The 24,983-nt window shown below is 34.6% G+C and overlaps 1 protein-coding gene across 1 annotated transcript in view; it reads right to left on the minus strand.

The window, feature by feature from the left end:
* Positions 1-7,529: 7,529 nt before the first annotated feature.
* The window catches only part of LOC138136691 (pyrokinin-1 receptor-like), a 50,640-nt gene continuing 33,186 nt past the window's right edge, over positions 7,530-24,983 (minus strand). Inside the window, exons 4-5 of the mRNA XM_069055970.1 lie at positions 16,080-16,297; positions 7,530-8,283 (exon numbers count right to left, since the gene is read on the minus strand). Of these exons, the coding sequence (XP_068912071.1) occupies positions 7,780-8,283; positions 16,080-16,297 (722 nt within the window). The 3' untranslated portion in view covers positions 7,530-7,779. The remainder of the gene's footprint in view (positions 8,284-16,079; positions 16,298-24,983) is intronic.

Here is a 24,983-nt window from a genome sequence, read left to right on the forward strand (position 1 = left end):
TTTTTTAAATGATCGCTCGGTACTTTGGTCGTCATTTTTCTGTCACTTCAAAACAAATTAATGTAAACCAAGCATTAACATCAAGTCAATAGTGATGACAATTTCAAATTATTGACTTTTCTCTTGTCAAAAATATGGCACCATCCACCATTCAAAAATTTAGAATCATCTCCCTTGATTCTGGGGGATTGTTCATGGGCCAAATTGCCTTGTGGAAACCTTTACAATTTTTCCTACTTGGAATATCTCCTTCAGTTGTCCATTTTTCGGTATTTAACATTTTGCAATGATGAGTTTGATAGTGACGGTGGTTGACAGTAGTAAAAAATAAGGTTAACCGTCCTAATGCTTGCTTTATAACTTTATGTCAGTCAACTGACTTGACGACCAAAGTAATTTGTCCCCAATAGTATTTATGTAGCTCTTGGTGTTGCAGAAAATAACGCGATATTTAGCTGCAAAGACACACCATGCGTTTTGCTAACGGAAGACATTCAATTGTGAATATTATTAGGCGTTTTAACCAACAATTGAGAGAAAAAAAATGTAACCATGACTACATACGGTAGTTTTTAGTTACCTATTGCGTTACTGCCATTTTCATTTTCACTTTCTGGGAGTTTTTTCTTTAACTGAAAGCTGCAGAACAATTTTTGTTACAAAATCGAGGTCTACGTTATACTATGCTATGCTACTAAAACGCCTGTCCGTACTTTTTGACACGATATCATTGTATTTTCGACGTTTATGAATAAGGAAAATTTGTTCACTTCATTAGCAACCATTGTTACATCAAGTGCACAATAAAGTCGTAGGTGCAAACACACTGCTTTGTAAATGTTTATAGAAACATTTCCATAGGGAAATGATCGAAAGGAGTAATGTCACGTTTGTGACTGACGGACACCTTTTACCCTTGATTATTTCCTTCATACATACAGGGTTACTCTAAATGATTGTAGTCGAAGTAGGCCATGTCCATGTTATTACATTTTTGCCGCTTTCATGTGAACTGTCAGTTTTCTCGCTGTCACTGTCATTTTTTAGGTGAAAAGTGCGGTGATGTGATTTTTATTTATTTTTGTTAAATTAACGGTTGAATCCAGAAATATTGAGTTGTTTTCCACCCAATTTAACTCCCGTGTGTGAACGGTGTGTACTCACTTATTCACATTATTTTGATGTTTTTTTATGTGGAGCGGCAACCATAAATTTTACATTCAGTTTTCACGCCTACTTCGACTACAATCATTTAGAATAACCCTGTATAAAAAGCCGTTTGCTATGTTTTTTCTGGCTTTTATATCGGTTAAATTTGAAACGTCAAAATTTAGCCGGGTAAATATCTATGTGTCAAAATTTAATCGCTTCTGAATTTTTTGCAATCATTGTCAAAGATGTTGCAAATAATTCGTTATAAAATCTAATTGTTCATAATAATTCAGGAAATAATCATTCCGAATACCCCGCTTGCATGAAAATAACCTGATTAAATTTTGACGTTTTTTGTCGCAACGTTTTGCTTAAAGAAATATTTCTCGTAAATTTTCCACCCAAAATTTTGTTACGTGGAAAATGTACTCGACATATTTCTAAGCAAAACCTTTTGACAAAACGTCAAAATTTAATCGGTTATTTTCATGCACTTGGGATATTACTGTTGATTATTTCCTTCATACATATTGTCAATTTTACTATACTTTATTAAATGTGTCAAAAATCATGGCCAACCCTCATGCGTTTAGAAAATGAATATATAATATCCCAATAGTCTGCAAATATTTCATTTTTGTTGTATCCATGGAAATAAGAAAGAAAAATCAAAGTCATGTGGCGATACGTTATTTAAGGTAAAACCCACATAAAATCACTTCTTGGAAACGCTGGAAATAATGAAGTAAATAATTGCAAACCTGATCACAATCATTCAGAATTATTATAACATTGGCTAGTAAAAAACAAATATGTAGTTAAAATAAACCTCCACCTTTTGAGCCCCAATATCTTCAAATATAAAAGATATGGGATTTTTAAATTATTTTTCTAATAATTTCCTAACATGAGTTGACATAGTTGATTTAGTTGTTCCGCGAATTTTTGGGCCCCCGGTATATAACATTATGTCCCCGGATTGAGTTTGTTGGAGCCCAGCAAGGAGATCCCTGCGGTCCCATGATTTTTAGTCTTGCCATTCAACCAATTATTTTATCTTTGGATTCTCAAATGAATATATGGTATTTAGATGATGGAACCTTAGCTGATTACCCAGAAGTAGTTTTATCCGACTTTAAGAAAGTTATAAATTTATCTCAGGAAATTGGCCTTGAATTAAACTTTAACAAATGCGAGATCTTTTGCTGTTCTGGAGACACAGATTTAAAAGTCATAAAGGAATTTCAAAATTTAGCACCAGGCATTAAAATCTGTGACCGAGAAAGTTTATCTCTTTTAGGCTCTCCAATCTTTGACCAAGGTTTCAAAAACACCGTCGAAAAAACCATAATTACAGTTGAAAATCTTTTAAACAAAGCTGAACTCCTTAACAGACACGTGGCTTATACTTTAATCAAAAACTGTCTTTTCATACCAAAATTTAATTTTTTATTAAGAACAACTCCATTTTGGAAATTTTTGAATTATGTTAATTCAATTGATTCTTCTTTAAAGTCTTGTTTAGAGAGAATACTTAATTTACGTTTAACTGATTTACAATGGCGTCAGTCCACTTTACCGATTAGATTTGGTGGTCTGGGAATTCGTCGTATTTCCGATATTTGCCTTCCTGCTTTCCTATCTTCAATTAATGGGGTTAAAAAGTTTGTTTCTTTATTACTAAACTCAAAGGATAATGAGCTTAATATTCACCATTATGATGAAGCTTTAGCAGTCTGGCGTGTAGCAAATGAGAACGAAATACCAACAATTCCACAATTTTAGAAGAATTGGGATAATATTAATATCAAAGGAATAATTGCCAATGACTTAATCTTTAATTCACCTAGAGACTTGGCTCGTTTTAAAGCTTTGCAATGCAGAGAATTAGGATCTTGGTTACATGCAATACCTTCTCTTAATATTGGTACTCTTTTAGATAACACTTCCTTCCAAGTTTGTATTGGTTTAAGATTGGGTTGTAATCTTTGTACACCTCATATTTGCAAATGCAATGCGAAAGTTGACGAAACTGGCACCCACGGTCTAAGTTGTTTCAAAAGCAGTGGTAGATTTTCAAGACACACTGAAATTATTTCCATTATCAACCGGTCTTTAACTTCAATTCATGTGAATTCAACTTTAGAACCAAACGGACTGTTTCGGGATGACGGAAAACGCCCAGATGAGATGACTTTAGTACCGTGGATTAAACCTTTGGTTTGGGACGTTACTGTTGTAGATACACTTGCAGACAGTTAAGTATTGAGATCATCTGAAGTCTCAGGTTTTGCCGCTGAAATGGCTTGCAAACGCAAACATAGCAAATATAGTTCAATCATTTCGTCAAACTACGTGTTTAAAGGTTTAGCATTTGAAACCTTAGGCCTTTGGTGCAAAGAAGCCATCGATTTCATTAATGTCATCGGAAACAGACTTATCGCGGAATCAGGCGATTCAAAATCAAAGAAATTCCTTTTCGAGAGGATTTCCCTTGCCATTCAACGTGGAAACGCTGCAAGCATTCGGGACACTTTTCCAGATTCCGCAATATTATCTGAAATATTTCTATTATAAAACAAAAATGTTTATGTAATTATGTTATTAATATAAGCTCATTCTTTTATTTTTATTTTTGATTTTACATTTTTTGCTTCATTTGAAACCCCTATTTCCGTTGTTAAAATCTCAGTATTGATATATGTAAGTACTGTATTCTTAAATTAACATTTTCTGTTAAAATTTGAACTAATTTTTATATTACATATAAATTTTATTACAGTTGGCCTCGCTTTTTGACAAACAACTTATTACTGTTCTGTTTTCCCAGTAATTGATGTGTTCTTTTGATTTTTGATGTCCTTCGATACAACGGGCAATATTTTTAAGATCATTACCTTGTAGTTTGGCCCATTTTCGTCCGCTTAGTAGCGAAGCAGTGCGCTAAATTAATGTTTGCCTTCGGTCGACAAAAGCAACAAATACCTACTCACCGCTAAAATCTTCTTGTAATACATTTTTATGACAATAATTATCATTTATAAGCAAATATCTTCATAAATAATATGATTTAATATCATTTTAAATTAAGTTTGTATTTTTTTATTTTCTTTTTGTTTCATTTTATTTGAGGAGGCACTATCTGCGTTGCCTCCTCGGAGGAGCCGCCACTGTCTAAATCTTTCGACATCTATTAATAGCCGCTTTTGTATTTCTAGTCATTTTTTTTTTGTTATACTTCGTCAAATCTTGTCTTTCTTTTAATAAAAATTTTTATCTTTGACTTTAATTTTTCACTGTCTTTTTTTTGCTACGCTTTACCAAATCTTGTCTTTTTTTTAATGAAGATTTTTATCTATCTTTTATTTTTTACTTTATCTTCTTATTATTTTTAAAGTCTTCTTTGTCAATCTATTTTTCATTGTTTTACTGTCAAAAAAGAGTCCTGTGGAATTGATTTTGTCGAACTATGTCTAGCCGTTAAAGCCGTCAAATCAAATGTTAATAGTCAAATAAGAAGACATAAATTCCCAAAATGTGTTTCTTTTAATTACCCCAAACCTTCATTGTAAGGTGTTCGCAGAAGTTATATTTTGATCGTAGAGGGTTTTGATAGTTTACGAGTATAATAAAAATGTGAATTGTCAGCCCATTGAGTATTACCTACTAATTGAAAATGATCATGATCCTATTGTATTCTTCAGACAACAGCTTTAAACACTTGTCATGTGATGTGTATTAAAATTTAGCGAGATTTTAGACTGTAATGAATGGGAAATAAAATATGGCATGTGGCGGACACTGTACCTAACAGAAATTCCTTTTATTGTAAAAACGAAAAAAATTAGTGGACTTACATAACCTCTGTTTTTCTATTTGGTACCACAATATGCTATAGAGCGGCAAAAATAAAATACAGTGTGGAAACTTTAACTGGAATAAAGGCGGATGTACACGTATCAAGTAGCTAAAGCAAGTGACTAAATCAAGTAACTAAATTTAGTTGATTTAGTACTTGCGCAAGTACTTGATTTAGCAAATTTGACTAAACAAGTTGTTTACACCATACAAGTAACTAAATTTAGTTACTTGATTTAGTCACTCGCTTTAGCTACTTGATACGTGTACAGTCGCCTTAATAAAATTCATAACTTTGACTTAGGTGATTTTTGTAAAAAATCCCGAAATAGGTCGATTTTTGTTTTTCCTTGCCCACATTTTGACGCATATGGTTTTTGCATATCTCCTCCCGGAAGTGCGCAACCACCCCTAAATTTCTTTTTTTAAATGGAAGGGTATGCCAAGTGATATCTCGTTTGAAAGCCCACTTGGCAAAGAATAAATACGCACTATTTGTTTCCTGAATATTTTCAAAGCCTACGTGCTAAAAAACAAAAAAAAATTAATGCAACAAATTTTCAAAATGGGCACCGTTTGTTTCTTGGCCAATTGAAAATCGATAGTAACATGCATTCCTTACGTTTTATAAGATTTCCGGTGTGATTTGCCTAATTTCATGCCTTAAACCGAATAGTATTGGAGATCTTAGGCAACGTATTAAACATGAAATTAGCCAAATCATACCGGAAATGTTACAAAACGTAAGGGATGCATGTTACTATCGATCTGCAATTTGCCAAGAAACAAACGTTGCCAATTTTGAGCATTGGTTGCATTAAATATAATTCAATTTACAAAATTGGTTTTTATTTTTAGCACGTAGAGTTTGAAAATATTTAGGAAATAAAAAGTGCGTTATGTTCTTTGCGAAGTGGGCTTTGAAACGCGGTATGACTTGGCGTACCCTTCCATTTGAAAAAAAAGTTAGGGGTGGTTGCGAGCTTGCGCCAAAATGTGTGCAAGAAAAAACAAAAATCGACCTGTTTCGGGATTTTTTACAAAAACCCCCTATGTCCAAGTTATGAATTTTATTCCAGTTAAAGTTTCCACACTGTATATTCGAATTCGACAAACCACTTGATATACCTACATTCTTTTATAGACACTTTGTAGTTCTTTCACATAAACATTTTTTCAGCAGATTACTTTTAATACTTGCTTTTTCAAGCAATATTTTAACTTTACTGTCAATTTTTTAAATATTTTGTAGTTCTTTTACAATACCCTCATCCACTTCGTTCTTTTTTTTTTATTTAGTTTTTTAACAATTTTTTAAAATTTCATTCTATTTTTTATAGGTATACTAGTGGAACTTCTCTCTCTTTACTATTAGGTATTATCATTTCTTTAATTAATTATTCACTGGTTATTATGCAAGGCGCTGTTCATTAATCTAATTCTCTCCTCCCTCCAATTCATTTTTTTTAGATCTTCTTTTGTGTTTTTCTTGTATGCGATATCCATTACGTTTTCAAACTCTTTCTTTTTTTTGTCATCATGCCTCCTTTTCCTCTTTCCACTAATAGGTAACATAATTTTCATTCATTTCTTATCTTAAGTGACAGAACATATAAATATGTATTTAACGACGAAAATTTACATGAATAATTTATTTTCTTACCGAATTACCAACAACATCAAATACTTATAAAAATTTGTTTACAGATTTTAAACTGACGTCTTCTTGACGTCACACCTGAGAAAGTAATACTAATAATAATATAAAGAACATATAAATAATGCTAATATCAGTGTTAAATCCTTCAAACTGAATGTTAGAACAGAATTACATTTTAAAAAACAATTCTTAAAATATCCTGCGTTTTTTTGTACTTCAACAGTCGCAAAAAAGCTTCAAAATAGCAAATTTAAGTATTTTATTTTTCAATTTCTTTAAATGTTTCATATACGCTTTTAACTTTTTTTTTTTAATTTTTATAATCCTGTGCAATTTGTTATTATAGTAGTTTATTTAATGAGTTCGTGTGTAAATTGGGCCTTTTTTCTCACAAATGGACCATTTTTAAACACGAGTGAAACGAGCGTTTAAAAGGCCCACGAGTGTCAAAAAAGGCTCAATTTACACACGAACGAGTTGAATACAATTTTTTGTTCGACGAACCCCTTAAAGGCTCCAAATCACTTAAAATCTTTAAAATTAGCTTGACGTTTCGTTTTGACAAGTTGTGACATTTATCAAAATCCGTTCACAGGAGAAAATTCTCAAATTCTGACAGTGTCGAACAAAAATTTTTATTATCTCGTAAACTTGCAAGACTCCACAATGTCTTTGATTTGATCTGTTCTACGGTATGTCTGCACTTTGTACATATTCTTTCTCTTTCCCCCTCGCATACTTCATATTTTTATTGTTTTCCAAAACAATCTGTTTTGCTTCCCACTCCTATATCATTTTTTCTCCGTATTTCTTAAATATTTCGTGTTATGCCAGAAAACTTCAAAATCAAACCACAAAAGAGTTTTTTTACATATCCATTAACATTTTATTAAAATGTCTTACTTTACTTGTCTTAGTTTATACCACACACGCTAAAATACTCTCTCCTTCAATCATCAACTCCTCCATTTGCACCACGAACGCATCTTTTAAAAATACACAAATTAAATTATGTTATACAAATCACAGACAACACATTGAGATCATAGTTCTGGTATAGTCTCCAGCCTCTCGAAGCACACCACCTTGTCGAGGCGCACCACCTTCCGTTAAGCAATGTCCTCGTTGATCTCCTCCATGTAGCGCACCAGATCCGAGCTGCTGTAGTCGATCTCGTCCACGTCCTGCAGACTGGAGTTGCTGATGGTGTGGCTGCTGTCGACGCTGCCCTGGCGCAGGAAGTGGCCGTTGTACCGCCGCCGCTGGCCGAACAGGCGCAAAATCCTGAACTTGTCGTGCGGACCGGGGGCGGCGGGCTTCGGCCGAGTCTGCGGTGCCCGAGGCGCGGCCTCGCTCAGCACGATGGGGCGCAGGCTGGCGCAGTCGATGACGGCGGAGTTCTGCTGCACCTTGTTGCAGCCGAGGAAGGTGTAGGAGCGGTGGCTGTCGGCGGGCCGCAGGTTGAAGTCTCCCTGGAGGCGGTCGGCCACACCGTCAGAGGCGGACCTCTGGAACTGGCGGGCGCTCGGGGGGCATTTGCTCAAGACGGAGGTGTAGGTGCGGCTGGAAGCGGCGCGCGACTGGTTGCGGTGCCACAACTCCGACAGGGTTTTCTGAAAACAGAATGCTATTTCAACGGAGCGTCCAGAAATGAGTGTCGTGAGCTGAGTGTACCCTGCGGGGTCAACAATCTGCGTGGTTTTTCTTTCTATAAAATTTTCTTGAAGCTTTCCGTGGCACGCGTATTTGTTTACGTGCTCGCTCGAACGCTGAAGCTCCAAATGAGAGCGCAAAGCTTTCAACAAGCCTAATACAACAATGACAGTCAATTATTGTTCAACATTATTATCGAGACATAAAGCGTAACACCACCCCCGCCATTTCCTCATAACCTCATTATTTTTGCCATCGCTGCCGAAAGTTGTTTACATGATGTAATTGAGAATAAGCCAAACCGCGAAATAAATGGAAATAAAGACGTCGAGGCGCCCCAAGAAAATCTAACGAAAATATTTTGGCGCGTGTCAAAATCGATCTAAGGGGGTCAACTAAGTCCACCCTGGATTGTCAAAAATAACAATAATACCTAATAAAAATAACAAATAGTTTCAAAGAAATTATGATTACTTGATAGAAATATTTGTAATGATATAATAAAATTAGGTCTCGATGCTGTGCCCTCTTTTACGAGTAATTATAATATTTAATAATATTATGTAATCCGTAATGTGTAAAAAATGTGGGCATATGGCGAAATATATGATATGATGACATAAAAAAACTGTGCTTTCATTATTTGATAAAAATATCTGTAGTGATAACTAAGTCCGGCCTTGATGCCGTGACTTATTTTTTTTTTGTAATAAGAAAGCGTAGTTTTTTATTTAACGATAACATTTTTTAGTAACAAATAATAGTTTAGCAACTTTGAGAAAGAAATTGTAGAAATTTGAGGACTACGCATGTTAAGCGTTCGAAAATTGGAAATTATTCTAAAAACTTGAAAACATTTTTTTTCTTGTAAATATTTTATGTCGAGAATCTCTTTATTTCGTTTGAAGAAAGATAGAAGCAAAAAACGTGACAATCTATTGTATCTGATAAAGGTTACGACTTTTTTTTTTTGTTTTTGTTGAAAAGTTTTTATGTTGGAAAATAAACCAAACAGTTTTGTTTGCTGGCTGTTATATTTTCTATTGATAAAAGTAATGAAGATCGTTAAAAGATAAAAGTGGAATGTGGAAAGAGTTAAGATGGCGAACAAGCAAATATAAAATATTTTGAAAATCTGTTTAGATTCTAGCGGAAATTGCAGACGTTTAACGTTTAGTTGCTTATACAGGGTCATTATAAATGATTGTCCCATGGCAGTTGGCGTTGGTGACAGGGATTAATGTGCCGCAAGCCTTATAAAATGAGTGAGACAAGTATCGCCGATAGTGGCGCTCCTGGCGGTAGTGGAAATTAAATTAACTAGTTTGGCTAACGTTGCGAGGCTGCGGCACATCCAAAATTTGTGTGGGTTTTCAACGCCAACTGCGATGGGACAATCATTTATAATGACCCTGTAAAAAGCTAAAGCAGGAAAAAAAAACTTGTCTAGTTCATTTGTAAGATTTTAGTTTTAGTAATTATAATTTTAGTTTTAATCTATGTAATAATTAGAGGAAACATTAAAGAAAATTACTAAAGTTAAAATAACAGAACAACAGAAAAAAAACAACTTATTTTTTTCGTGCCTCCGGCGGGAATTTGGTAGTTTATAAATCCCGAAATTGTCCAGAAACACATGTATTGCCGGCCTAGTTCGGCTAAAAGTAGGGATTTTGAGTTGTCATCGGTTTCGGTTGGCATGTGTTATCACTTATCAGGATTCTGTCAAGCGTCATTGTTAATTCTGTGCATGGCTCGTTAAAAATGTACAATAAAGTACAAATTTCAAAGAAGCAGTATTTAATTAAAATTAATTAACGAAAAATACTTTTTTAGCGACTTCTTGACTGTGAGCTGGTGTATCCATTATACCAAATGTTTCAGGAAAATATCAAAAAAGAAACGCAATAATTAAATTTAATTAAAGTCAGGAAACCAGAGCAATGTCGATTTTAAAATTTAAATGTTTAAGTGTTGCCAACACAAAACGTACCTAGTACCAATTACTAAAACAAGTGCTTTAATTTTTATTTAACAAATATCCGTGGAAGTCGGCACAAAAATTTTTGTGTACCTATTACGCATCCAGAAACGGTTGCAAGCGTCGGCTTTTCGGCTTGGCCCGCAAACGTGCCGTTTCTGGCCTAGTGATATTTTATTTTATGCACCCTTAATGAAAAAGGTAATTTTACGTACTCCCATGCGGACAAGAAGTAACTCTTTTTTGGAAACACTTTTTCGTACGCACTTTTTCGGAGGCACTTTTCAGGACATGGACCGTGCCGCTATCTGTTGGTGTGTTTAGGAAGTTAACAACGAAACCGACAAAATTTAATTTAAATTTAACCAAAGCATTTTATTTGCCTGAAAAAGTATTGTATCGTTTATTTCTGGTGCATAATAAGATAATGAACGTGCATACAATCGATAGCAACAGCGTGATGAAGAAATATCTAATACAACAGCCAAAGTGATGTCTAATGTCTAATACGCCGCCAGACATTGCAGATTATAATTTGTAATAATATCACAAGAGAGTGAGAATAAATTGAAAATAATTCGACAGATTTTTATTTTCAATTTATTCTCACTCTCTTGTGATATTATTACAGATTATAATCTGCAATGTCTGGCGGCGTATTAGACATGAGACATCACTTTGGCTGTTGTATTAGATATTTCTTCATCACGCTGTTGCTCAAACTTGTTGCCAGATGGCAATAGCCACTCGAGCCCTCCGGGCTCTCGTGTCTATTGCCTGGCAACAATTTTTCGAAAGAATCTGGAGAATTATTTTCTATTTATTCTCACTCTCGAGGGGTATTCGTAGGATTATTTTTTCATGAGTACAAAATCAAAAATACCAAAAAAAAATTATATTATCGCACTGAATCGTTCTTCGTTCATGTTCAGCAATTGATGACACTTACTGTCAAATTGAAAAATACGTTGTCACTAAAGAAAAATTAAAACAAAATACGAACTATAATTATTATTCTCACTTGGATAATGTACTTAGATTATTCTCACTATAATAATGATACGATTGGACAGATTTGAACATGTGATCAAAAATGCTGATGAACTATTGGAAGTTATAAACATGAAAAAATAATCGCAATAATTGTCCTGTCACCATAAATTATGTAAATAAGTAATTGTATTGCAAATAGTGAATTTCGCGTTTTGTTGGTAAGTTGATAAAAAATACACTCTCCACAACAATTATCACATAACATAATATGTTTATACATGTAAAATTTGAACTTTAACTTAATTTTTTTCTGTGTTATCCTTCCGAGAATGGAATTGTATAAAATCCATATTGCACATATCAACATAAGGAGTTACAGTCATTAGAGTGTTTGCGGAACGTCATTTTTCGTTATACTTATACCTGATTTTATGTTATAAATATAACGTAATTCATAATTTCCAAAAGTATTTGCCGAAAATTTTCATAACCACAAATATTAAAATAATGCCCTTATAATTTTGACATTCATTTAGAATTTTATTATTGAACTTGACGAGCTTAGCACTTTTGAAATTTTCGTAAAGTGAGGACAGGTCTGTCAACTTTTGATTGATCGCGACGGCTCTCTGGTGGGCAGTAAATCATTCGTGGCGTTTCATCCGGGGCATACAGGGTGTTGGGTGAAAGTCGGTTGGTTTTGAGTGACACTCTTTGTGTAATTATCTTCAACTAATTAATGATGTGATTAATTAACTGGGGGCGCTGAGGTGAACAGTTTTGTTCAACTTTGTGGAACTTCGAGGTGCTGAGTAATTAATTGATCTGGTCCTGTACCAATAGTGGATAGATGTGCTGTATTTGCCCTTCGGGCTTTCAGATTCCTGATTACAAATATAAAATTAACAATTCCAAACCCCTTTCTTTCCTATTCTTTCCCTCCTCTTCCATATTTCTTTCATCCATCTTATCTCCCTTCCGTCTTCATTCAGTATTTCTCCTCGTTCCTTTATTTCCCCCTCTCTCTCTCATTTTGTTACATCCATTCCACATGTGCTCAATTGTCCCTCTCTCTCCTCACATCACATTCTGCACCTTCTTTCCTCTTCTTCCATATCTCACGATCATTTTTCTCTTGCACTCTCTCTCCCTAGCTACTCCGGAATTTCCTTTGTTATCCACCTCTCATACTCCCTGTTGTATCTGGATTCTTTGATTCTTCTCCTTCTTTCTTGCTTGTCCGTGTCTTTGTCCTTTTCACTCAGCTCTACATCTATCCGTCCTCCTTTTGCTCTTAATCTTTTCACTTTTTCACTGACATACCTGTTCTCTCTCTCCTTCTTCTCCTTTTTCTTTTTCTTTTGTCTCCATCATTCCATCAGTATCCTCCACTCTTCCTTTCCATCCTTGACCCCAAACTTTGCCGCTCTCTTTCCCACTTTCAGTCTCAGCCTCTTCCTCTTATACCCTTCTCTCCCTATGTAATCTGTCCACTCCTAGCATCCCTCTCAAATATTTTTCTTCCACTTTCTCTACCTCTTCTTATTCCTTCCATCCCCAGATCTCTGAAATCACCTCCCCACTTACTCTCCCCTATTCCTAAATATTTTCATATTTGCCATTCTGGCTTTCATTGTTAAGGAGTTTCCTCTTTAAGTATTATTTTAACAATTTCTGTGTATTTCTTAATTCATTTTCAATCACGTCATTCATTGCAAAAGACTTAAAAACGTACTCAAATAACAAATACGTTGCACTTCCATCACAAACAATATTGGCACAAGTCATGCGAAATCGGAATATTCCGCGGCGCACTTTTTAACCCATCACGTCTGAACTATCGTGTGTCTAAATAAATTGATCATCAAAAGCGATGGCGATCGATGAAAAAATAATGAATTTATATTTTGCGTTGCAGATTGCGGGTCAAAGGTGAACTTGAACCGAGAGTCTGGAAGTAGAACAGTTTCGCTTTCAATAGCACAAATGATTTTCTTATTTTGTATAAAGTTGCAATTGAGTTCTTGCAAAGGAAAGAGTTTCTACTCTAGTACAACAAAGTGCCTCCATTGACTTGACAATAACACATTTAGAGTAGTAAAATCAGTTCAACAGAAAACTGTGTCGTGTGTGCAAAATAATTTGTTTTTCTCACGTGTGTTGTAACTTGCAGAGAGTCAGTGTCATTGTTTTTCACTGTGTCGTATTTTCACAACATTTTCTTACAAAACTAAAATGGGCAAAAAGCGTTTACAAAGTTTAGTGAGGTTATGTTTGCTTTTGACATATTATGACGCATATTCAAGGCTTGTCACTTGGCTGAAATATGTGATATTATAAAACACATAAAGTCTGTTTTTTTTTATAATCAATTGTCAAAGTGTTGTCAGGTTGGTACGAGCCACTGGTTATTTGATAGTAATTAGGTTGGCAACGTAAAATGTCAACTGTATGTCATGTCAGTCATTGATGTGAATTGTGAAGGCGCTTGCGCTAGTGAAGCCGCAATTACCTACATTTAAATAAAAATAAAAAGTTAAATGAGTTTCCGAAAGCAAGGATCTAACACAACGAGAAAAATTGGCTATGATGAGATTACGTGAAGAAATGCAGAGAGAAAAACCGACCATGCTAAATTGCAGTAAAGATGGACACATATTCGAGGTATTTTCTTTTATAATTTTAATATATGGGCCAATGATGTTCGTCACTGCGAGGAACTGATTAGAGAGGACTGGAAATAATTGATGAGAAATCTACCAATTGAGGATATTCTTTCAATAATAATTCAACTTTCTGCAGAATCATATTCGGAAGACGGTTGGGGGTTAGATTCTAAAGATGAATGGGTAAACTGCTTATATTACCCATTAAATAAATTCCCATTTTCTTGTGTATGTTCAGCTGCACTTTTCAGTGTCATTATGGTCTTTATTTCTTGTCTTTTGGTATAAAATTTGGTTGCACCTAAAACTTTTCTGACATTTGAAAATTACTGACATAACCTCAAACCTGATCTAGGGAGATTTTACGATAGAGGTGTTCCGAAACGAAAGGTTTTAGGGTGATACAGCCTGTTCTTTGAGGGAATTTTGACACTGACAATTGATTTAAAAAAAAAGGACTTTAGGTACGTCCTTGATTCGCAATCAATACAAAGAGATTGTAATCTGACTGGACGAACAACTTTAATGAAAAAGATCATCTACGACACTTTTCGTTTAATATAAAAGCGAAAACCATCTTGTCGTAATTTTAAGCCGAATAATTGAAAAAGTTTTTTGTCCTGTCATCCTTGCTACTCCTCCAAATTACCTCGACGGAATCCTTCACATTAATTTGTATTTAATTTTCCCTCCGTGTCCATTAAGTGGAAGTATGAAGTCGAAACGAATTTAATCCAATTATTGTTACCACTCCGTAGTTCTTCGTCTCGCAGTGTTGCCAACCGTCAAACGCGACAATACCAACAGAATGTCAATTGTGTCGAGTTCTTGGTTCGAAACGCGTCGCATTCAACAAAATTATCTGTTGCAAAGTTAGTTCCCCACACTTTCGCTCCAATTCTTGTTTTTATTGTTGCGCAATTAATTATTCATACACCTGTTACATTTCCCATTAGCGCTTAGTGAGGTGCATAATTCAAAATTTATGTGATGGTTTAATGGGGCATGAAGTTGTCCTTGCAAATTTGTAAACACCGCTTGCAACGATACGGCGAAGAAATTTTTTTTTTCGAATTTTAATAAGATTCGACTTCCAACTTTGCGAACACGTCTCATTAAAGTAATCCGGAAACTTGTTGCGTCTACGCGAATTTTCCGGGGGAAGACTGCAAACGAGATGAAAACTGTGCTGCAAGTTTTATTCATTCATTACCGATAATATTAGTTTGGTGGAATTTCTTATTCAATTTTGTCGCGCTTCGAAGCGGTGAAAGGATGCGAGGATGTCTGGATGAGGTCTTAAGAAGGGCTTTGCAATTGCATTGTTGAGCGGAAGTGGAGTGCAAATATGGACAAAAAGTGGAACAAGATTTTAACAGAATGATGTATTGTAAGAAGGAAATTCAAAAATGTTTTGACTGTGATCTTGTTAAGTAAAACAAATCAGAGCAGGCGTTGCAAATTATGGGTCATGTCGTAGCGGAATCTTATGTAAATAAGCGTTCAATGCATGGGCGTAGACAATTTGTTGTCTCAAACGCTACTTTATAATAAATCATACATCATGAATTTTAGACGTTGGAATTTTAAGTGTGCATTTTATTATTATTCTCTGATAATGAAGAAAATTGATAAAATAAACAAGAGCAACATTTTACATTCGTAAGAATGGGTAATTTACCAGCTTTATTATCAAATGCGACGCCATTCGATTGGTCTGGTTCCACATAAAGCGGAACAATTTGGCTCCGCCCACTCTGGAAGCCCCCACAAAAGGCGGAGTCTAACTAATGTCCATTCAAACCACGCCCAACAGTAGGTACAGTTTTTGAAGCAATTCCGGACGGAATGTGGGACACCCATCCAAATATTAACCACGTCTAGAGTTGCTTAACTCTCTATCCGAGCTAATCAGTGCTTTCGGTGTATCATATTTACTATTATTATTAATAAATGATGAACCAGTTTTTGTGTTTTTTCCCCGATCTTACGAGAACTTGCACAACTACTTTTAGAAGTTCCTTGCGGAAGAGAAACAAGCGTGAAGGTCACCACATCTCGCCAATTAATCATAACCGGCGACACTCGTCTAGAGAATTTTTTTCAACCGACTCACCTTGAAAGCCTCCCTGAACTTGTTCGACATGATGTGGTAGAGCACCGGGTTGATGGTCGTGGACAAGAAGTAGAGAATCCCGGAGGAGTACATCAGGATCAGGTAGATGGTGATGGTGTGATCCTGCGCTTCCTTGGAGGCGTTGGACAGGTACACCGCCAGCAGTCTCTGGGCGTGGAACGGCGCCCAGCAGATAAAGAACGCCGCCACCACCGCGACTGCAACAACAATTTGCGTTTGATTGTCGATCCGGTGATTGGACAAACTGGGACAAACAAAGGACAATGAGACAGAAAAGACTCGACTGGGGATTTCTAAGGAAATGTCGTAAATTAGCGGCGGAAGGATAATAGAAGGCAGGATGTTCGGATCGTGGATTGTAATAACAGTTGGGATGTTTGCGGTTGGCAAGATGCTTTGGGTAAACAATTTGTTATAGTGTATTATGTTTGCGGGATTTTGAAGCAAAGGGGTTTGGCTTCTTGGGGTTTTATGCGGCGACTGTCATTGGGAGGGTGAGGTCTGAGACAATGGAAAAAATAAATGAGGCAGAAATAAATTATGGAAGTATAAAATGTTTCAGAAGCATATGACAAAAGTTGTAAAAATAAATATTATACATACAGAGTGATTCACGAGGAATAATGAGCCTGACTAAATTGTCGATGCAACCAACATTACATTTTTGCAACTTACCTACTTTGCGAAACAATTTAAAACAATTACAATTTGGATTCACGATGCTTATCAAATATTATCATTGTCATATTTTGACAGAGACAAAAGTAACTGAAATACCAACGCAAAAGATGTTTTAATAACGAACAGTATATAAAAATTAAGTGAATCAATTAAGGAGATGTTAAATGCTGCCCACCAGTTCTTTCACATGCGTCAATGCGATTCCGGAAAGATTCTCTCACTCTCATAAGCATCGCTGGCGTTACAGATCTACAAGCGACAGTTATTAGATGTTGGAAATCTTCTCTACTGTTGACTGGTGTTTGGTAGACACGCTCTTTGACCATTCCCCATAAAAATTAATCTAGTGGAGTTATGTCAGGACTCGGGGATCAAGAATTAATCGAACCCCTACCTATCCACTTATTCGCATATACAGTGTCTAAATAGCGTGTCACGTCTCCGTGGAAATGAGGGGACGCGCCGTCCTGTTGGAATCACATATTTTGTCCTCTGGCAGAATGTTTTGTTGAAAATTTAAATATACTAGACCGTTTAGTCTTTCGCGAAAAAATATGGTCCTATAATTTTGTTCCCCAATATTCCACAGCAAACATTTTGTAGAATAAATCGTCTGGAAGTGTCCTTCGCGAATCCAGAGAGTGTTATTCTGAGCATAATAGTGACATTTATATTTGTTTACACCCCCATTGTTGCTAAAAGATGCTTCGTTAGAGAAAAGCACATTTTCCAAAAAAATATGATCGAAAATGATTTGTTCCCGAACGAATCGACAAAAATTCATTCTTTTAGGGTAATCTGCTTCTTTAAGCCCTTGCACCAAGGTGATATGGGTAAGGATGAAACTTATTTTCATTGGCAAGTCTCCAAACAGAAGACTGGCTAATGCCTACCTTTCCTGCCACTTCGCGTTGCCCAGCGTGTGGTTTCTCCTCAAAAATTTAAAGGACTGCTATTTCGTGTTTATCAACAACCGTGGGTGGCTACTCTTTGCTTTGATAACTTAATGAGAGGCCAATTAGCTCTCAACTGACCCTCCAATCTTTTAAAAAAGAGATGCATTCTTCAAATTTTCTCCATAAACTAAAATCATGTCAGTCTTCTCATCATTCGAATAAGTGTACAATTTGCACAGTTTGTAATAAATTTGTAGCGTTTGTTAAAAAATGACAATGATAATGATTGATAGGCATCGTGGATCCAAATTGTAATGTTTTTAAAAAGTTTCGCATAGTAAGTTGCGAAAATGTAATGTTGGTTGCATCAGGTTCATTATTCCTCGTGATTCACCCTGTATATGATATGTATACAGTGAGTTTTTTATTTTGTTGAACATAGAATGGAAAAAAGGTTAAGTTCAGTTCTAAAATGGGCAAGTCAATTCATTTGAGATAGGTTCAGTAAAATAAAAAACTCATGGGATAAAGAGTGTATTAAAATGTCGCATAACAATTTGGTCTTAGATGAATAGTTTTTAAATTATTATTAATATAAAAAATGGCATTAATGACAATCCTTTTTATTTTCTGCATTTACTCGAATTCGAAAAATCACTCCAGCTTACCACTGCTTCAAAATTTATGAACAGCAAAGACTTTAAAAATAAACCAATAAGCAAAATGGTAAAATTAGTGCTGGAATATTTGTTTTATTTGTTGAATTATATGTTATTGATACTACTTAAATGTATTTTTGTAATATCTAGTTGTTAAAGGTGGCTTTCCGGACTGTTTGTCACCATGTAAACACCCTCATAACGGCCGGAGTCCGTTAAGGGTGTCCGTTATGAGCGGGGGCGGCCATTATGAATGATTAAATAACTTACGTGAACTTAATTGCTAAAATATTCCGATCGTGTTTTAGTCCTTTATGGAAGAATTAAAGCATCCACTATAATAAATCACGTCCAATTGTTGTCTTTAACTTTGTAAGTGTTTGTAAGGTTAGAAAGATAAACGTCAAATATGTCACCTGCGTTTGTGCGAAGAGGGTTGACCAAAATTCGGCGATAGTGCGCGTTTGTTTCATACGAGTCTACGTTTTAGCATTTGCAGCCGCGTTTAACAAAGTTTTTTCTTTTTTCTTCCAAACCAGACGTTTTTCAAGGACGAGTTTCTCCTTACAACATTTTTTATTGACGATCAATTTTTTGATATAAATCTTAAGTGATTCAACATTTTACAAAGGCATGTACAAATTACGTTTTTAAGAGTTGGGATATTGCATTAATGGGATTTTACTCTTCACCGTCTAAAATATCAACATTTTAAATTTCACAAAAATCTGTTGGAAAATAACCGAGATTTTGGACTCGAAAATCTTAGCTGAGACACCCTGTATAGTATGTAAAAATATTTTGTATATAAATATATACAGGGTGTGCACGAACTACTTGTAATCGTATAAAGCAGAGTTAGAGGAACGTGAAAAAAATAATACAAATAATCTCCTGATGCTTTTTTGTTTCTTCTCATTTTTCCAGTTTTTTATTTCTTTTGTTAATATTTAAAAGCACATGATTAATTGACTAAGATTTAATCAAAGATTGTGTAACAAAAATTTAAGTTTCAGATTTAAAAAATCAAATGTCTAAAATAATTGGGACAGAAACAAAATTTTTTCTAGAACATGTTTGGTTAAAATTTTCTAACTTTAACACCTTATAACTTTCAATTGAAGTTGAGAAGAAAAATCAATTTTTTTATGTTTTGCAATTTACCATCTCTTTAACTAAAATTCTCTTGCACTGGTTGGTGTCCAGACCTGACGCTACTTGATTTTCATTTTTAAGATTTACAACACCAAGAATCTGTGGCATAAACATATTCTAATTAGTGCTAGTTTTGATTTAAAGTTCAACGAAATTTGACATTCGAAGGCCAATCAGCTTATGCATATTCATAAGGCAAAAAATTGTGGAAATCGTGGATTTTAATTAAGTACATAAATAGATTTGGAAAAAATTACTGCGTTTTGGGACAGAATTTATTCTTTGAGAGGAAATCGAGATTTAATGAGACGAAAGAAAAACGCAGAGTGGTTGTTATTTTTCGATCTTTGTTGTTGTACAAATAAATATTTATCTTTTGAAAAATATTTTGTGATAAGTGTTTGAAGTGCCTTAAGAAAGGAATAACAAGAGCAATAATAACAGTAACAATTTATTAGAAGATGCTTACGTAACAATTTTTATTTCTTTCAATTTGACATTTAGAGGTCCTGGAGTGATCAAAATACGTCTGTATCTTCACGATACAAAAATAATTTATTATTATTATTTATATGAAAGTAGAGGATACTTATTTAATCAGTGTGAGTCATCAATGGATTTTTAAATATTTAATTTAAGTTTTTGGAAATTAAAAATGATAAATAATTTGACTAGAGTTGTCATTTAGGTGACATAGATATGGCAACCTTGTATGACGCAAGTAAGCATTTGTTGACGATACCCAAAGTGTTCCAAAAGTGAACAATTTGGGCTTAGTTGAAGATTTGATAAACAAAAGATAATGAAATGGTAAAACAACGTAAATGAATACAGTAAGAGAATAAAAGAAATGATTTTGATACGTCTAGTGTCTGAAGGCGACGTTGCCAGATTTATACGTTTTGAATGCATTAGAAACGGCTGTATGTCTGGTGAACGGTTTATTTATTTAATACATTTTTAATTTTATTACTGACAATCGGGGCTCATTTTTGCAGACGTGATTCATCCTCTACATCTGTTCACTAATTTTAAGAAGCAACAAGCAATTTACGATCGGCGTCTATTGAATCAGGCATAATTTTATAACGTTGCAAATATCGCTAAAATGGTCTTCACATTTGAACAAAATAAGTTATAATCTCTTATTACCGCAACGGTGTTAAAAGAGACGGAGAATGAACATACAGCGTTCAAGCTTGCAAAGAAGAATTTTTAGCCAACTACTCGGAGCAAAATGTTGTGGAAAAGTCCCTCGCAGCTCACATACATCCAATTGTTAATAGTTTTGTTACTACCGGTAGTGTAGCTCTTACGAGACTGTCTCTTCAAACTGGTGTACCTTGGAGTACATGTCACAAAATCAGAGCCGGATTTACCACGGGGCAACCGGTGCTTCCACAAATTAATGAACAGATGTTGTTACAAATTATTTTTGAAAATAAAAAAGTGAGAGCCAGAAGATGTTTAGAGTACAATGGAGGACACTTCGAGCCATTTCTTTAATTTTTATTGTTACTTTTTTAACTGAGTCACTGATGTTATTTATTTTCTTCTTAATTGTATAATAAATAAGTAATTTATTGTTTATTGAGTGTTGAGACTTATCAATAATGCATTTCATTTTCTTTTTAAAACACCAATTTCGTCAAGCTAGGCAACTAGTAATTTGTTATGAGGGTTGCAACATTATTCCCTTTCTGGTAAAAAAGTCGGCAAACTTTCAATGCCTACTAGGACCCCACATTCATTTATACACTCTGTACATCCTTCCTTGTTAATTAGGGTTGCACGTCGTGAATGAACCGAGCCGAGCGAGACCGACTGTCAATATTCCACTGTTTCCGAAATTTCCCGAAGTTATTCGCCCTCAGTTTACTTCCTGTTTATTTTTTTTGAGCTTACTGTAAGCTTTCAGTAAGTTTCTTTATTAAAAGTTTTACTTTAGTGATGTATCACTCGAAAACTAGAAGTCTGACCGGATCAAAAATTTTTCTTTGAATGCTCCGGTTATTACTGTATGACATAATAAAAGTTCAGATTTTGATCTCGATGCCATTGACCTCCCTTAACTGGGAAAACTTTTACAAGTTTGTAACAAATATTCCAACTTCCTTAACGTTTCCCTTCATTTTTCAATCGTAGTTGACAATTGATTAATTTATCTTTCTATTATGTAACTTTTCCAAACTTTTCCATCACTTTCATTCCAACTTCTCTATTGTCAAGCTATCACTTACACTGCATTTCATCAAACATTTTTTTGAAAAGAAGTGCACTTCCAATCGAATTTATTTCACTCTATTTGTCCCTGATTCTCAAGGACACAACGTACAAAACGCGTTTGGTCCATTTGTGTCAACGTAACTAAACCGTAACATGCTCAAAGTTCCTCTAGTTTTCATTTTGTTAGTTCGGGTGGTCCCCAAGGCTCCAAATTTGGACCACTCTTAATTCATATATTTTAACTATTTGACATCAATCACCAATAATTTTTTAGGCACCATTAACGAGAACGGTACTTTTACATATTCACAAACGGACGAACAGTAACTCTTTTTCGGAGGCCCTTTTTCGGACGCTGACGGTGGCGCCATCTTTTTGTATGTTTAGTAAGTTAGCACCGAAACCGACAAAACAAAAAAATAAGTAAAATAGCAAATTTCTAGTTTTGTGATAACAGATATAAAAAAAATATATTAAGATGTATTAATAAAATTTATTTACTTGAAAAAAGTAGATACAAAATAAATTTGTCATTTTTACAATGATGTCTTTGTAGTTTGTGCGGTCGCCTAAAAAACTGAATGTGCACCTTTGCTAAAAAGTGTCTTTTGCCTTCGTCTGTTTTCAAGCCTCGGCTGCGCCTCGGCCAGAAAACTCAGACTCAAAAAAAAAAGATGCACTTTTTGGCCTTGATACGCACATAACTCTTTGCGAACGATCTCAACATTTTCTCTGAAGCCTAAAACATTAATGGTGATGACTTTTACAAACAAATCTCGATCAGATTATTATCTTTACAAGCTGGAAGAAGTTTGGAATCTATACGAGCTGATTCACAACTTTCTGTGTAAGTTCTTTTATATTTACTAGTTAATGTTTTACTTGAAATTTTGATTGTTTATTTATTTAATTGTTTTCTTGTCTTAACTTGTAATCAAGCGTTAATGGGCACAGACAAATGTTTTGACAGATATTTCCGCTATTTTCCTTTCTATATTTAGAAACGAATCCTCACAACACTTTTCCTGGAATCTACGTCACTCCTCCGATAGTAAGTCAACCGCTTAACACTTGTCATCTTATCGGCACCGAAAGAAAAATACATTTCTACTCGTACGAACATTAATTTGCTTTTACTTATCGAAGCAATATAATTTGTTCGCTTTGTTAAATCCACCAGTCGATTAGAAAATAAGAATTTAGAAAAATATTCGTTTTTACGTAATTAGTACAACCCGCTCTTAATTACGCCCCCGAAACTTCGACAACACAGTTAGTCCCACTCGTCGAGTCATGTTAGAGTCATCGACAAACCCAATTGGGGCTGAATTACGCAATTTGCTGCATCTGAACTCGCATTTTTTCCACTTGGAATTGATTGTTCAGTGGAACGCATTCCAGGTTTGTTAACACCAAAAACTAATTATCGATATCCACGGCTTCTCAATGCTCAATCACAGAATGACAAGTTGTGGCGGTGAAAAATTTCGCTCCATTCATGCAGAATGAATGTTGTTGATTGGTAGGTGAAGGATGAAAACGATAGATAAAAGACAAATAAAAACGAAGCTATTGAAGAGTGATCGGTGAAGTTTTCACCACACGAATAATTTTTTACAAAAATTCGAAATTGAATTAAACTGTAAAGTTGGTGAGCTTTCTTTGAAGTAAGTTCTGGAAAAGAGACGAAAATGGGAGCTTCGGGTTGCTCGACGCATAAATTAAGCTGCACTGGCTTTTCGAAAGCTCTTAGTTTGGACGTATTTTGCATCCATTAGAAATTCAAATGATGCTTAAAGGTCGCTCAAATTGTTTACGACTGAGGAACAATTAAGCAATCGGTTTGATTATGTGTGTGAAATATTTTCACCAATGCAATGGAGCTTTCAGAGCTTTTCTTACAGTTTGAAGAGATTCGCGTCTTAATCTAATCTACACTGGCGTTTAATTAAAAATGTGGACGAAGTAGCGACTCGTTCTTTTAATTTTATATTTTATTAAATTCAATGTAATGCTCTTTAAAATGGAAGTTTTGTGAGGCGCTCGGCTTCGAGAAAACATATTTCAAATAAAATACAAAGAAGATAAAAGTTGTTAAAAAGATTAATGAACTTAAAAATACTACTTCAAAAACTATTAACTATTAAGAATATGCGTAATAGTTGACGTCAGATTGTTTAAAAAGTGAAATATTTATATAAACACAGTTTTTGATTTGATTATGTAAATTGCATTCGCTAATCTGCATTATTTGAAAGCACTTAATTATGCATTTGATGGACTTTACGCTTTTATTTTCGCTCAAATGTTCTAGTGAAAAGTTATTTACATTACAAATGCGGTAGGCTACATTTTACAGCGCGAGGTTTTTAGATTGACAAAAACCGAGTGATGTAAAATGCCTACCGCATTAGTAATGTATTAATCTTTTTCGCCGACAACTCGTTTTCTCAAATTTGAAATTTGTTGTAACCAATAAATTTGCAAAACCTGTCAATGAGTGACATTTGATTAATAAAACACCAGCAAGTTATCTATTATACAGATAACTGATATGCTTACGATTTATACCACAAGAAACATTTAAATTATGTCCATTTTCGAAAACTGAACAGATCAATGGTAGCGGTATCTTGTCTTAGTATAAATGGACTTTATTTATGATAAGCTAACAGTTTTTTTTTTGAGGTCCCTGAAAGCTTAAAATTTTCGTGGTATTTTACACACTCCGTGCGGTAAAATGACAGATAGTTCGATTAGTGTGTAAAAATCAAGATACCGTAGCTGTTCAAAATGTCATTTAGAGTTGAGGAGGCCAAAAAATTATTTGTGGTGTCAGCACTCTTTGTTGTCACTAAAAATTTCTGTCAAACAGAAATATTTTTTCGATTTTTATTTTAATGGATGTTTTGACAGACAACACTACAAAGTTTTGTCTGCTTTCAGTAAAAAATACGGAGGTGTGGACAGTTATTAATGTGCAAGTGTAGAAATCAGTTTGGAGCGAATGTTGAACCTTAAGGTAGTCCACGAAGGATAGGGTAATATCTGTGATAAATATTCAAAGCAAATACCTTTGCACTTTTGCCATTGGTATGATTAATGAGTAATGACCAATTATGACTTTGCTCATTTTTTGAATAGTCGATTAATTTATTTATTTTCGAATCGTTCTCAATTTGTCTAATACAGATTTTTTTGCTGAATCAAAATAAACTATTTATCTCTCTGTATATCTATCTATACTCATTTATGAACTAAAAATA

The sequence above is a fragment of the Tenebrio molitor genome, chromosome 8, assembly GCF_963966145.1.
Source record: "Tenebrio molitor chromosome 8, icTenMoli1.1, whole genome shotgun sequence".
NCBI classification, from domain to species: Eukaryota; Metazoa; Arthropoda; class Insecta; order Coleoptera; family Tenebrionidae; genus Tenebrio; species Tenebrio molitor.